Source organism: Sturnira hondurensis, unplaced genomic scaffold, assembly GCF_014824575.4.
Source record: "Sturnira hondurensis isolate 20B ecotype Veracruz unplaced genomic scaffold, ASM1482457v3 Scaffold0000648, whole genome shotgun sequence".
In the NCBI taxonomy this organism is placed as follows: Eukaryota; Metazoa; Chordata; class Mammalia; order Chiroptera; family Phyllostomidae; genus Sturnira; species Sturnira hondurensis.
Window position 1 is genome coordinate 7,589,090 of NW_028073279.1, and position 13,414 is coordinate 7,602,503.

The following is a 13,414-nucleotide window of genomic DNA, read 5'->3' on the forward strand; positions in this document are numbered from 1 at the left end:
ATTTTAAAAATATCATGAAAATATGGAATTTATTTGAAAAGAAAAACATACTTTCCATTTTGCCAAAATAAAGCAGTATCATTCATAGTTTGTATTTGTTAGAGGAGAAACTTTTGAAATCATTATGCTCAGGACATGGTGTTCTGGTCAACAAGAACCCTTTTGATTTTAATCCGCAGTATTGAAAATCTCAGTAATAGCATCCCACTTTGTTCTGTTTTAGGAATTGATTATAATAAACCTGACAGTGTTTCTTTTATCACTGAGACCCTTGAATTACCTATACTCATTTTTTTCTGACAGGAATTCTTATTGTACAGTACTAACAGGAGATTATAAACTGTATGAATAAAATAGAAACACCAAAATCTCCCTGACGTGAGTTTACTGTGTTATTCTTAGACCTGTTTTTTGGAAGGAGAAGGCTATATCCTCCATAGAGGTTTGGTTACTCAAGGGTTAGTCCTGCTGAAATCGCTGGCCTTCATTCTGTTTCACAAAGACCAATTAAGGGCTTATAGGATGTCTTCAGAGTTTTGAATTTTAGTACCTGGAAACATGTGAATAATGTCAGGAATGACAGTAATCTATGTTTTAAAGTACAATTTTACAATATCAACAAAACTATTCTTTGACAGAAAATCCTTGTGTTGAATTACTAATTCACTCCAGAACTATATAAAATAAAATATAAAGAGCAAGACATGAGAGCAGTAATATTTACACATTTTTAATATGAGCTTTGTGTTCATTTTCAATATGTTTTTTCCATGAATTGATTACTTAAAAACACACTTTTTTATGTTCATATACTGGATAATTCTCAATTTTCTGCTGCATACTTTCCACTGGTTTTAGTGTTTGAAACTTCCCCATGTTTCCTGGGATTTAAAAGTTTGTACTTTCTAGTTTGGTTTCAAAATCAAATTGAATATCTTTACTCAAAATGAGTATATTCATTGTTTGTTTAAAAAGCTTCAACACAAGCCTTGAGGAGCCAACTGAGAGTACCCTTCTAAGGAAAAACAGAGCAGTTCTGGGCAGCAAACACTCACTGAGAGGTGCGAATACTAACTTTTAAAGTTCCACCGTAAACAACTGCCAGTCACATTCTCATTCTGAGAGTAGGACCTACAAATTTTAATGTGATCCTAAAATTTAAAGGGGCTAAGGATTCTGTGTCAAATATGAGTAAATATAAGGTAAAATTTAGCAACTAGTGATAAACAAGTTAAAATTACAGGTGTTTAATGGTATAACCTAGAGTAGAAATTTGCTTATATTTAAAATAAATTCCATGACTTGAAGGAAGATTCACGTTTTCAGATCGCACAGGAGGAAGGTTTTACAACCCGCATCCCTGGAGAAGCGCCTCTGCATTCCGAATTCCCATAGTGCGAGGCCAAATTCGGTAACTGAGGTTTTTATTATATCTTGCAACAATGAAATCATAGCACATTTTTGATAACTCTCTTTTTGATTCCCCAAGAATGACGAAGATTTATAATTTCATACAATGAATTTACCTAAAAGGAATTTATTGCACAATTATGTGGATAGAATTTCATTATAAAGCTTATTTTCTCCGTCCCAAATGCTATAAATAATTTTGATGAAAATTCTCCCTCTGGATTTAAACAGGGGACAGTTTTTGTGTGTGGGGGAGATTCCTAGTCTCAGTCTTGGATCCCTGTGGGGGAAGGGCAGATGCGTGGAACCATGCTGCATGCTAGATGGGAGAAATTCTGCTTAGAGTAATTGTGCAAAAGTTGTGAACCAGTTCCATTGTGGAAAGTCTCGCTGTTTTAAAATCACAATTTTGGTTGTAGTCTGACCGATTATTTAACAGTCTCTATATTTGCTAAACTGTAGAGACGAGGGAAGTAGTTAAGATGTCAACATCTTCTTTGCTCTTGATTATAATTTCATATACTTAAACTTTAAATATGAATTGCTTTCCTTTTTTACACAAGTTATAAAAATAAGAGGCCCTGTTTACACAGTTTGCATTTTTATGAAATTTGCAGTTTGAAAAAAAAGCTTTTTAAAAAGTGGTAGTTAACGCTTTTCTTTGAATATGCTGTAACCTTAGAATTTTTTTGAAATAGCTTCTGAATTTAACCCACTAAACATCTGAAGATAGAATTTTTATTTAGCACTAGAATAAAACATACTAAGGACTGAAGAAAAGAAGTTTTTTTCCTGGTTCCACTTAGTTCTCTTTGTGTGTGGCACCCCCTTTATGATAGCTATCAATATTATATTTAAATTTTATATATTGACAAAATTCAGTCTACCTCTGTAAGCACTGTGCCATTCAACAGTACTATTATTAAATTTACATACCACAGTTTAAATTACATCCATTTCAGGAATGGTAAAATGCTAGAACTCAAGTGTCTAATGACCTTACTGGAATGAGTACAATTTACAAATACAATAATTACATTTTAAAACCATAACAATATTACACCTAGAAGTAAATACTGTAGGACTGGTCACCATGGTACTGGGTGAGGGAACCAGTGCTGAAAAGTCACGGACACTTCCAGCAGATTTATCCCAAGTGTAGATTTTGATTTGTTTCCACCAAACCAAAATTGGAACTTGTGTCTCATACAACAGTTCTCCATTATAGGAATCCTCCAAATTCTTGCATAATATTTTATTAGTTATCTGCCAAGTATTTCCCTGCAAAACAAAACACATATCAACAGGTGACCTACTAGTTCAGTAACATGACTACTGTGTGGCTGGCGTTTCTATCCCCCCGCCTTACTTCTCGGGGGTACATGCTGCATGCTTGAGGGGTGCAATGCTAATGTAAGAGGCATCACATTTCCTAAGTTTTCAATTTTCCAGAAGCTAGTTGCCTTTTCACATATCCACATTTAAACTTTTTTGCAGAAGTTTGAGTTTTTCCCAGAACAGGTTGGGAGATTTCTTCCCAGATGTAAGAATCCAACTTCTTATTATGAGAAGAGTGGCCATGTAATTACTTTCCAACCTGGGTCATTTCTGAGAGTGAAAGGGGTATAACGAGTGATTCTATCAGTACAGCAGGTACAAAAACAGGACTTATCCCAGTAAGTCACTGGCAAGTATAAGCACCCTTGTACAGGGAGTCCCCTGCCAACAGTCTCAGGTGCCAAAACCTTGTCTCACAGATCACATTGGCTCATGGGCAACAAGATTCAATGTCTGACATTCTTTAAGGTTCCTATTAAAGAGGAAGCTGTGTCCTCTGAAATCTCAGCTGAGCCTGACAAATCTAAACTCTATGAAGTTCTTTCTATTGGAGAAGAAACATTTTCAGCTACGAGATAAATGCCAAGGCAAAGAACATGTATCTTACTTGTCAATATAACCAATTTAGGATTTACTTCATTAACCTCAGCATACACATCTATATAATGGGAGTTACTGGTTAGCCCCACATAAGAAACAGTCATAGCCGTGATAAGTAGCTCGGGCCTTCCTAATTCCTAATTTCTAGTCCACTGTCCTAGTTTTTCTTCATTTAATGATTGGTTTGCTTTCTTGGATACAGAGAGCATTTTGATGGTTACCAGAGACAGGGGAGTGTGGGAAATGGGTGAAGAGGTCAGGGAATTAAGAAGTACAAATAGGTAGTTACAGAATAGCCATGGAGATGTAAAGTACAGTATAGGAAATTGAGAAGCCAAAGAACTTATATGAATGACCCACGGACATGGACAATGGTGGGGGGATTGCTTAAGCGAGAAGGGGGTGCTGGGTTGAGAGAAGAGAAGGGAGAAACATCAGGTCAACTGTAATACCATAATCAATACAATATAATTAAAAAATGATCAGTTTGCTTTCTAATTAGGATGGGAAATGGGGATTGGGAGTGGGGAAGACAAATAGGAAAAAGATGAAAAAATCACAACCTATTCCTTCTTGAGGAACAGTAGCTAAGGCAACATTATATTTACAAATGAAATGCACAAGATACACACTTACCTGCAGCAAACCTTTTTTTGATGAGTGAAAATCGATAGCCTGCTCCAACAAGTTCAATGTCACAGCCAGAAAGGGTGCTTCCTTCACTTGTAAACTGTACAACCAATGGGGAAGGCTTGCTTGGGCCTTCAGATAACTGAAATCTTGCCAACAAAGAACCCACACCTATAAAAAGGGCATTGTGTATTGCAAGATAACAGTCAACAACATTCTGGATATAACTTTGGAAATTGTATTCAAAATTTAATATACAAAAACTGACATTAGGGATTAGTATATGTTTTAGTGACAAAATGGACACGGATATGATTTGTCATTAAATACTATGAGCGACTCCCTTTTTGCATGCAGATTCCAGTGTAACCAGTCAAACGGTACTTCAAAATTTGGGAGCATGCTATACATGGAAGGTAATGGACTTTCCAACCTATGACTGGTATCAGAGGAAAGTGAAACATGTATAGTCATCAGGGTGCATAAAATCTGATACACAGTGGAAACATGCCTCGTTAACAGCTTTTCTTTACAGAAAATATGTTCTGTTTGATGTAGGGTTTGGGGTAGAAAAGAGGAAACAAGATTTATTGAAGAGTTACTTCCTTTTATTAGTTGAAATACATACATATGAAAATGAAGTAAAATATTTTGCTTGCTTTTAGTGCTAAAGTGTATTTTGTTTAATAGTTGCCTGATCCTTGCAAGTTATTTCAGCCTTAGATGTTAAATAAAGTAAGCCTATGATTACATTACCTCCATTTTCTGACTTCTGAGAAATGTCAGGAATTTTCCACAATATTCTTTGTTGTTCAGCATTCCTAAAAGTAAAATAGGCAAAAGACTTTTGCATATGTAAGGTGTTTTGTTTAACAATGCCATATTTTCCCAGATATCTATCTACCTATCTACCTACCTACCTACCCATCCATCTGTCCATCTACCCAGCCATCCACTCATCCACCTACACACAAATTCTCTCCTTTCCTCTTCTTTATTGTAACCAGCCACAGCACTGTCAGATAAGAAAATATTTAGAGGACAATGCAGTTGGCTCTATAAAGCATATCTACTGAAAAAATAGGAAGGGTTAGTCAATCAGTTAGTTCTGGCAATTTAGATTGGAGCTGTCATATGGCTGATATTCATTTTCTTTAATGTTCTATTTTTTGCTTTTGACAACCATATGAAAAACCTAGAGCATTTTTAACCCCTAAGAGTGTAAGTCCTTCACAGCAGCTCCTGTTGGTACTCAGTGTCTGCTCGGTTTCTGTTCCCACACCCTCTCTAGTGTGCCACTTTGTAGTAGTTCAGGGGCTACAAAACGAAACGCTGGGTTTCTCAGACTCCCCTGTAGTTAGGGGCCTAGAGGCAGGTTAGACTTCACTAGTTACATGCACTGCTTGAGAGCTGGAGGACAGGAGGGAGGCGAGGCCATTCTCCTGCTGCTTTCTCAGCCCTTTCCTGCTGCCAGCAACCTGAGAGGTGAGATCTTCTAACTGCAGTGCTCTAGGCCAGTGTCCAGTTTTGTGGGTGCTGAAAAGTGGTAAAGGTGGAGCCAGCAGGAGCTCTCTCATCCTTGCGTCAGAGTGACAGCGAGGGGTTCTTGAATTCAGTGGCTCCACTGGTAGCCTTCAGATTTTTCTTCTTGGTTACGCCAGAGGTAAGCAGATTCTCTGGCCACCAGTTCCACTGTCTTCCAGGAAACATTCCTTGTGATCCCCCCTGCAGCTTGTTTTTCTAGTGTTTCCACCATGTACGTGGGAGCATCTAAATCTCTGTGTTAAACCATTTTCTGCTTAAAACAGTGCTCCTGGTTTCTGTTTCCTCCCTTGAACCCTGACACACAGGCCTGTTGCGACCTCCAGGAAGGAAACACCCATGCTAAGGAGCCTGTAATCCCTTTGCCCAGAAGGAGCAATTTGGGAAGCAGAAGGGGGTTGGGGTTTCTTACCAGACTGCTGGGGGGAGCACGGCCTGGAGCTTGGTCACCCCTCCATCTATGGGGACCAGGAACTGCACATTGTTGAGGGCCACAGCGGTCGTCATTGCATCCGTGTTGTATTTGTAATCTATGCGCAGGTCGGTGCTCGAAGGCTCACACCGCCAGTTCACTGCCAGGTTCAGGGGTGTGGACTGAATGCCCTGGGCAGACACCTTGCCAAATGACAGGAAAGAGAATATTTAAGGCTTGATCATTAATCTGAAACAAACCAGAAACTATGATTGTCTCCCACTGGAATATTCTTAGATATCAAAAGGTCATCATGTTGTTTGTGTTGCTCACACATGAACTCTCAGTAAAAGCCACTGTGAAGGGTGCCATGAGAGAGCTGGTGCTTTGGGGAAATTGGTACAGATTACAAAATAAAATGAGTTACTAAAATCGCTATAGCACTTTAGAGGTTAAAATGCACTTTATGTCAGGAAGTGGTAGGAGAGGCCAAGGTGTTAGACAGTTCTGGGTGTGAGTTCTGATTGCCACTTACAACCCACTACCAAATCTCTCTGAGCCTCAGTTATTTCCTCATCGGCCAAATGGGAATTATAACAATAATATTTACCCACAGAGTTGTCAGGCAGAGTGAAGGAGGTATTCAGGGAGATGTTACTCTCATGGACTTACTCTCTTGGGAGCAAGTCTTAATCATGGAGTACGAGTGTGGCTGATTTTGAAGACTATGAAGAGCTCTCTACTGGCCTAGATGTCTGCACATTTGGACATCGTGGGCCGTGGCCCGAGAGCAGGCTGAGCTCACAGAGCGGGAGCTCCTGCAGCAGAAACAAGCCCAGAAATGGGTTCTTTTATAAATGACAGGCATGGCTTTTGAGGACAACTTTAGTTAGGTAATCGTTATAATTTAAAACTTTAAATATTTTTAACAGCTCAATCCTCTGCCAATGACCTTTTATTTAGAAACCTATTATATTTAAGGTAGATGAAAAGCAGAGCCGCCTCCTGCGGTTTCTGCACGCTGTCCTCCGCAGGGGTTTGCAAGTGGGCTATTCAGTGAGACGCTTCCTGGCTACTCAAGGGGGTATTTCTGACTCTCCCTATTACTGGAGGTTGGGAGGAAGCTACTGGTAACCAGAAACTAAACAGGCTGCAATTTCAGGGCAACCCTACGAAAAACTCTAGCTGTGTCTCAATTCCTTGCATAGTTGAAAACACAATTCAATAAGAGATTCCTCAGAAAGGATCTGAACTCAGAAAAGACAGGCCTAGGGCCACTTACATTTTCCAAAGTATATTAAGCATATATTTTGGAAATATATTAGGCAATGAGCTCCTCACAACAACCTTGGAGAAAAATAAACTAGGTAGGAATCATAATTATCCTTAATTGCAGATGAGGAAGGTTCAGGGAGCTGAAGTGCTCAAGGTCGGTGACCAGCAGGAAGGCGACTTAATGCCAGAAGCTAGTCTCTTGCTGACACTTTAATATTTACACACCAAGCTCATAGGTAAATTCTATTTTCTAGGCTCACTTAATAACAAATACGGACACTAAAAAAAATCTCACAGGATTTAAAATTTCAAAAAAAGATTAATCTAAATTGAAAATACAGATGCAAGACTTGAAATGAAAGCTCAGTTTTAGTTTCACCCTTTTGGGCATAAGCACCATGCATGTAATTTAACTTCTTATCAGAGAAAAATTACATGGAGTTTCTTTTACCTTACTGCTTTTCATTTCTTAATGCTTTTCATTTTCTTAACTGCTTAAAGCAATCACTAAATGTTTATATGTTTCGGGGAAAACAGTTAAATAAAAATGCAATTTTATATTATATTTAATTATACAAGTGATGCATTTTTGTCATATCATGTATTTATTTAGTATTACTGATAAAAAGCTTAGATAATCCTATCCTTACAGGAAAAACATTATAGTCATTTGCATTGTTGCAAAATGTACCATCATATAAACACTTCGCTTTCAGTGGTTTTTCAACCTGTGGGGTGTATTATAACTACCTGGAGAACTTGTAGTAAATATAAAACCTGGGTTACCCTCGAAACAATGAAGTCCAGATCTCGTGGGTTCAGGGCCCAGCAGGGACCCACGTCTGTGTCTGTATCTACACATCTGCTTCTATTTCTATGTCTGTCTATAAGTAGGTTTTAATACAGCTATTTATATCCACACCTAATTAGCACAAGTTCAGAATCAGTGTTGATGTACAAGTTCTCTGGAGATTATGGAGTCATGTTTAAGATGCACTGATTTCTATTAAAGTACAACTTTAAGCAATAATATTTTTTCCTTACCTTAAGGAAAGTAACTTAAACTTATTTAATTACAAAAATTAGAGTATATTAAAAATAACCTAAGTGATTAGTGGCTGGGAATCAATAGGATGCTCAAGCTCTCTAGAATCCTGGTTTGAAATAAACTTATTTATGGTCAGTAATAATTGGGGACAAGGACAATTCTAGACACAAAAACAAAGTGTTCATATACTATATTGTTTTATACCCACCAGTGTTTTAGTCTTTTAACATTAAATTATTTATTACCATAAGTTTTATTAGAACTTATTTTACAGGACTGCAATGTTAGGAAAAAATGTGAGATTACTTACATTTAATCATTTTAAATAAGAGATTTTAGGATAATAATGTTCTTAACAAAATTACAGTGGACTAGTTCATTAATATTTATGATCTTAACTGACATAATTTTCTGTAGCTTCATTTTGTGCCATGTTTCTCTAATTTTTAAATAAGATATTTTACTTGTAATTTTAACCTAAAAATATGTTTGAATATTCTTGTCACTACAAGACCACAAGTAGTCTTTTAAAATTTGTATTTCCTTATAAATTATAACTTTTAAGTATTAAAAGAAATGTTACTTTATTTACTTTGATTTGATGTTAGAGATGATGGACTTCACATTAGTAAGTGAAAGAGACACCTGACCACACACACAGGCTTACCTGATATTTCAGCATGTCCACGTTATAATATGTAGCCTGTGGCTTTTGTTCGGACACTTTCTTTAGGTGAGTCATCAAATTTGGCATGTTTACCCAGAATTCCTTGGTATTGGCATCACTTTGGGTATTATCGCTATTCAATTGGGAAGAAAGAATGACTCAATATGATCTTGTGACAAATATAAATGACACAAAAAAGCATCTTAGCAAATTGTTGTCTGACTTCTACATCCGCCTTTGACAATTTGCAGACATTGTATTATTAATGGTAGTATGGTTTTAATTCAAGTGCAGTTGTGAATGGTATTAATAGATTAATACCCATAGAGAGGCATTATTGTTTTGCTATAAATCTCAGTGAGAACCCAGTAGTATTAACCAATCATGATGATAACTGGTTGCTTTAAAGAATGAATTATTTATTAGCCTAAATTTAATAGCTCTCGCTATATCACCACAGTTTTCTCTGACTTAGTTAATGCAGTCAGAGAGCCCAGTACATCGATTTTCTTTTGAATTGACTTGAACAGTAGTTTCTCAGAAACGTCTGTCTTGGGTGGAGGAGAAAAGGGTGATACTAAAATTACCTTGTTACATTTTTAGCATTCACAATATTTCATCTGAGAACACCTAAACTGTCAAGTCACTTCTTTTATGAAATGACCCTGGAATTTAAATGCTAATTAGCATAGGAGTTACAACAGACATGTACAGTCTTGATAAACTAAGAAATTTTGCATTCTTATGAGAAGCATTAGCTTTGCTCAGAGGCCTGTCCACAGCTCACACCCAATGTATCTTGAAAATTCTTGTCTCAGTGACAAAGTCACACAGGAGGATGAAAAGCATCAGCTCACTTCCCACACAATGAGGAAACTGAGAACCCAAGTGATTCAGTGATTTGACACACAACTCAAGTTTAGTGACATTTCACTTTGGCTGTCCTATACGATACAATAATAGTAGCTACAAACTTTTGAGTACCTATTATGTGCTAGGTGCTCATAGATACCTTAGAAATATTTCATTAAGATTTACCTGCTAAGGGAGAATTATCTTCCTTTTTAAAGGTGAAGAGATGTTATAAAAAGAGAAAATTAGAGGTTAAGGCGACAGAAGTGTTGTAGTGATAATGTGATAAAGGCAGATCAAAAGTAAGTTATTATAATTCAGCCTCCAGAAGTCTGACAAATCCAAAGAGCTGAGTCAAAAAACATCAGAACCTTAAAATTGCTACAGGTCTGCTAGGAGGGAGTAGTGGTGGGGGCCAAGTCTCAGCATGACCCCTGTGTTTCTGCTGGACCCTGGTCTAGGATGGTGAGGACACAGCAAAGGTATGTGACTAGAGGCATGTAGGAAATGAACGGAAAAGAATCCAGGCCCCTGAGACTTTGCCTCTACTCACGCTGAGCTAAAAATGCTAATAAGGGCAGTATAAGGCATCAGAGTTGCCCAGGGCTTCCAGAACTGTAGCTACACAAGGAGGACGGGGATAAAAGTAATAGAGAGTCAGTGAAATGAAGTAATTTGCCTAAATTGGAACAGCTAATAAGTAACCAAGTCAGGATTCCAGCTCAGGTCAGTGTTTCTATAGGTCATACTTTCACATTATACCACAACAGAGGTAGAGAATTCATATCCAGCAACGTGTCGTTAATTTGTACTAAATTAGATCTGAATCATCGGGAAAACTTCAATTATGCTATTTTTTAAAGAAATGCATTTACTAAGTTGAGTAACAAAATAGGTCACATGTCTATGGTAATCCATCAGAGAACTTGCTCTAATAAATGTTCAAGGAAGCTTTGCCAATCAAATGCTTACACAGAGATGCAATTCTTAAATGCTCAAGAAGTCTTGGGGATTCTCTAGGCTCATAATTGTCTTAACAATTGTTCCTGAAAATCCTTTACAAGCTAACCCCTTTCATAAAGGAAAAATTGGTCCCTGTCACAAGGATCACAAACCCAAATGTCTCCAGAGGCCAAGCTGTTAACTTAAATGAAGCCTTTCGGTAAACGTAAATGAGAGACTTGGCTTGGGGTGAGACCAGATGTTACGAGGCCTGCGCGGTGTTCAGGAACGAGGCTTGGTTACACTGCCCTTCAAAGACGAGGTGGTGGAGCGGTGCTGCACACCAATACAAAATAGGCCGTGCAACTAACAGGTGACCAATCAATAAATCAATGATATTGATCATTGAATCAATATCTGATTCAATGATTGGATATTTAGAGTAAGGTCCAAATTAATTAGGACTTTTGTTTGTTTGCTTTAGCAAATAATAAGGGACTCTATATGATGTTTTGTTAAAGAAAAATATTCTCAGAGGGATATTTAATCCAATTTGTAAGACAGATATATAAGTATAAAATTCTTGCATATATGCCTAAAAACTTGGCAACATAACTACCTGAAAATGTAACAAAAGCTATAATGATCGCACCAGTCACGTTTACGAACATACTGGTGAAACTGGTGAAACTGGGGAGTGAGAAAGATGGTGCAACCCAGGGTCCCAGCCTGGGGAAATAAAGCCTCAAAACACTGACTGAAAACACCTGTGGGGGTTGAGGTGCCTGGGGAGGCTCCCAGCCTCACAGGAGAGTTTGTTGGAGAGACCCACAGGATTCTAGAATTTTACACAAGCCCACCCACCTGGGAATCAGCACCAGAAGGGCCCAGTTTGCTTGGGGGAAGTGGAGGAAGTGACTGAAATCTGGCAGACAGTGGAGCAAGTGTCATTGTTCCCTCTTGGACCCTCTCCCCCACATACAGCATCACAACGCAGTGATGTGGGTTGCCCTGCTGTGGGGGGGGGGGAACACCTGAGAGTCTGCCCCTCACTATGTAACAGGTACAAGACAAAAAAAAAATTGTCCAAATGAAAGAACAGATCAAAGCTCCAGAAAAAATATAACTAAGTGATGAAGAGATAGCCAACCTATCAGATGCACAGTTCAAAGCACTGGTGATCAGGATGCTCATAGAACTGGTTGAATTTGGTCACAAATTAGACGAAAAAAAATGAAGGCTACACTAAATGAAATGAGGGAAAATGTACAGGGAACCAATAGTCATGGGAAAAAAACTGGAACTCAAATCAATGGAGTGGACCAGAAGGAAGAAAGAAACATCTAATCAGAAAAGAATAAAGAAACAAGAATTTAAAAAAATGAGGAGAAGCTTAGGAACCTCCAGGACATCTTTAAACATTCCAACATCCGAATTATAGGGGTACCAGAAGCAGAAGAGTAACAGCAATGAGTAGAAAACTTATTTGAACAGATAATAAATGAGAACTTCACCAGTCTGGCAAAGGAAATAGATTTCTAGGAAATCCAGGAAGCTCAGAGGGTCCCAAAGAAGTTGAGCCCAAGAAGGAACAAACCAAGGTACATCATAATTACCTTAGCCAAGATTAAAATGAAGGAGAGAATCCCAGAAGCAGCAAGAAATAAGGGGACAGTCACCTACAAAGGAGTGCCCATCAGACTGTCAGCTGATTTCTCAGAAGAGACTTTACAGGCAAGAAGGGGCTGGAAAGAAGTATTCCAACTCATGAAAGGCAAGGACCTACATCCAAGATTGCTCTATACAGCAAATCTTTCATTTAGAATGGAAGGGCAGATAAAGTGCTTCTCAGATAAGGTCAAGTTAAAGGAGTTCATCATCACCAAGCCCTTATTATATGAAATGTTAAAGGGATTTATCTAAAAACAACAAAAAAATATGAACAGTAAAATAACAGCAAACTTGCAATTATTAACAACTGCACCTAAAACAAAAACAAAAACAAACTAAGCAAACAACTAGAACAGGAACAGAACCACAGAATGGAGATCACATGGAGGGTTAGCAACAGGAGAGTGGGAGGGGAAGAGAGGGGGAAAAGGTACAGAGAATAAGTAGAATAGACGGTAGGTAGAAAATAGATGGGGGAGGGCAAGAGTAGTATGGGGAATGTAGAAGCTAAAGAACTTATAAGTATGACACATGGACATGAACTAAATGGAGGGGATGTGGGTGGGAGGGGGTGTGCAGGGTGGAGGGGAGTGAAGGGGGGAAATGGGACTACTGTAATAGCATAATAATAAAATATATTTTTAAGAAATTTTTTAAAATGTAGGAGAGAGGCAATACTGAACCCACGGGGGGAAGGAGGACAGCAATTGCAGTGGTCCAGCAAGATGACAGAGGTCATTTGGATAAGGGAAATCACAATAAAGGGAAAATGTGGTCACTTTGGAGAGAAGTTTTTATGTGAAGTATCAGGATTTGATGCCATTGCCAATAATTAACTTGTATAGTTGTTCATTTTTAATAGCATGTATGTGTGTGTATGTTTGTGTGAAAGTACTTGTGTGTACATATGATAAGGACATCATATTTAGATGTATTAGTAAGAAAATTTGAAGTATATTAAACAAATATACATTATCTTCTTTGATATAATAAATGTACAGTTCCATCAAAACAATTACCATTACAA

The 13,414-nt window shown here is 37.9% G+C and overlaps 1 protein-coding gene across 20 annotated transcripts in view; it reads right to left on the reverse strand.

Annotated features, from left to right (window-relative positions):
* Window positions 1–370: 370 nt before the first annotated feature.
* Window positions 371–13,414, reverse strand: part of SGIP1 (SH3GL interacting endocytic adaptor 1) — a 198,642-nt gene continuing 185,598 nt past the window's right edge. For all 20 annotated transcript variants that reach the window (XM_037042988.1, XM_037043023.1, XM_037042979.1 and 17 more), the window contains 5 exons: window positions 8,923–9,055; window positions 5,933–6,135; window positions 4,735–4,799; window positions 3,985–4,149; window positions 371–2,691 (listed from right to left, as the gene is read on the reverse strand). In XM_037042988.1, the coding sequence (XP_036898883.1) occupies window positions 2,669–2,691; window positions 3,985–4,149; window positions 4,735–4,799; window positions 5,933–6,135; window positions 8,923–9,055 (589 nt within the window). In that variant the 3' untranslated portion in view covers window positions 371–2,668. The remainder of the gene's footprint in view (window positions 2,692–3,984; window positions 4,150–4,734; window positions 4,800–5,932; window positions 6,136–8,922; window positions 9,056–13,414) is intronic.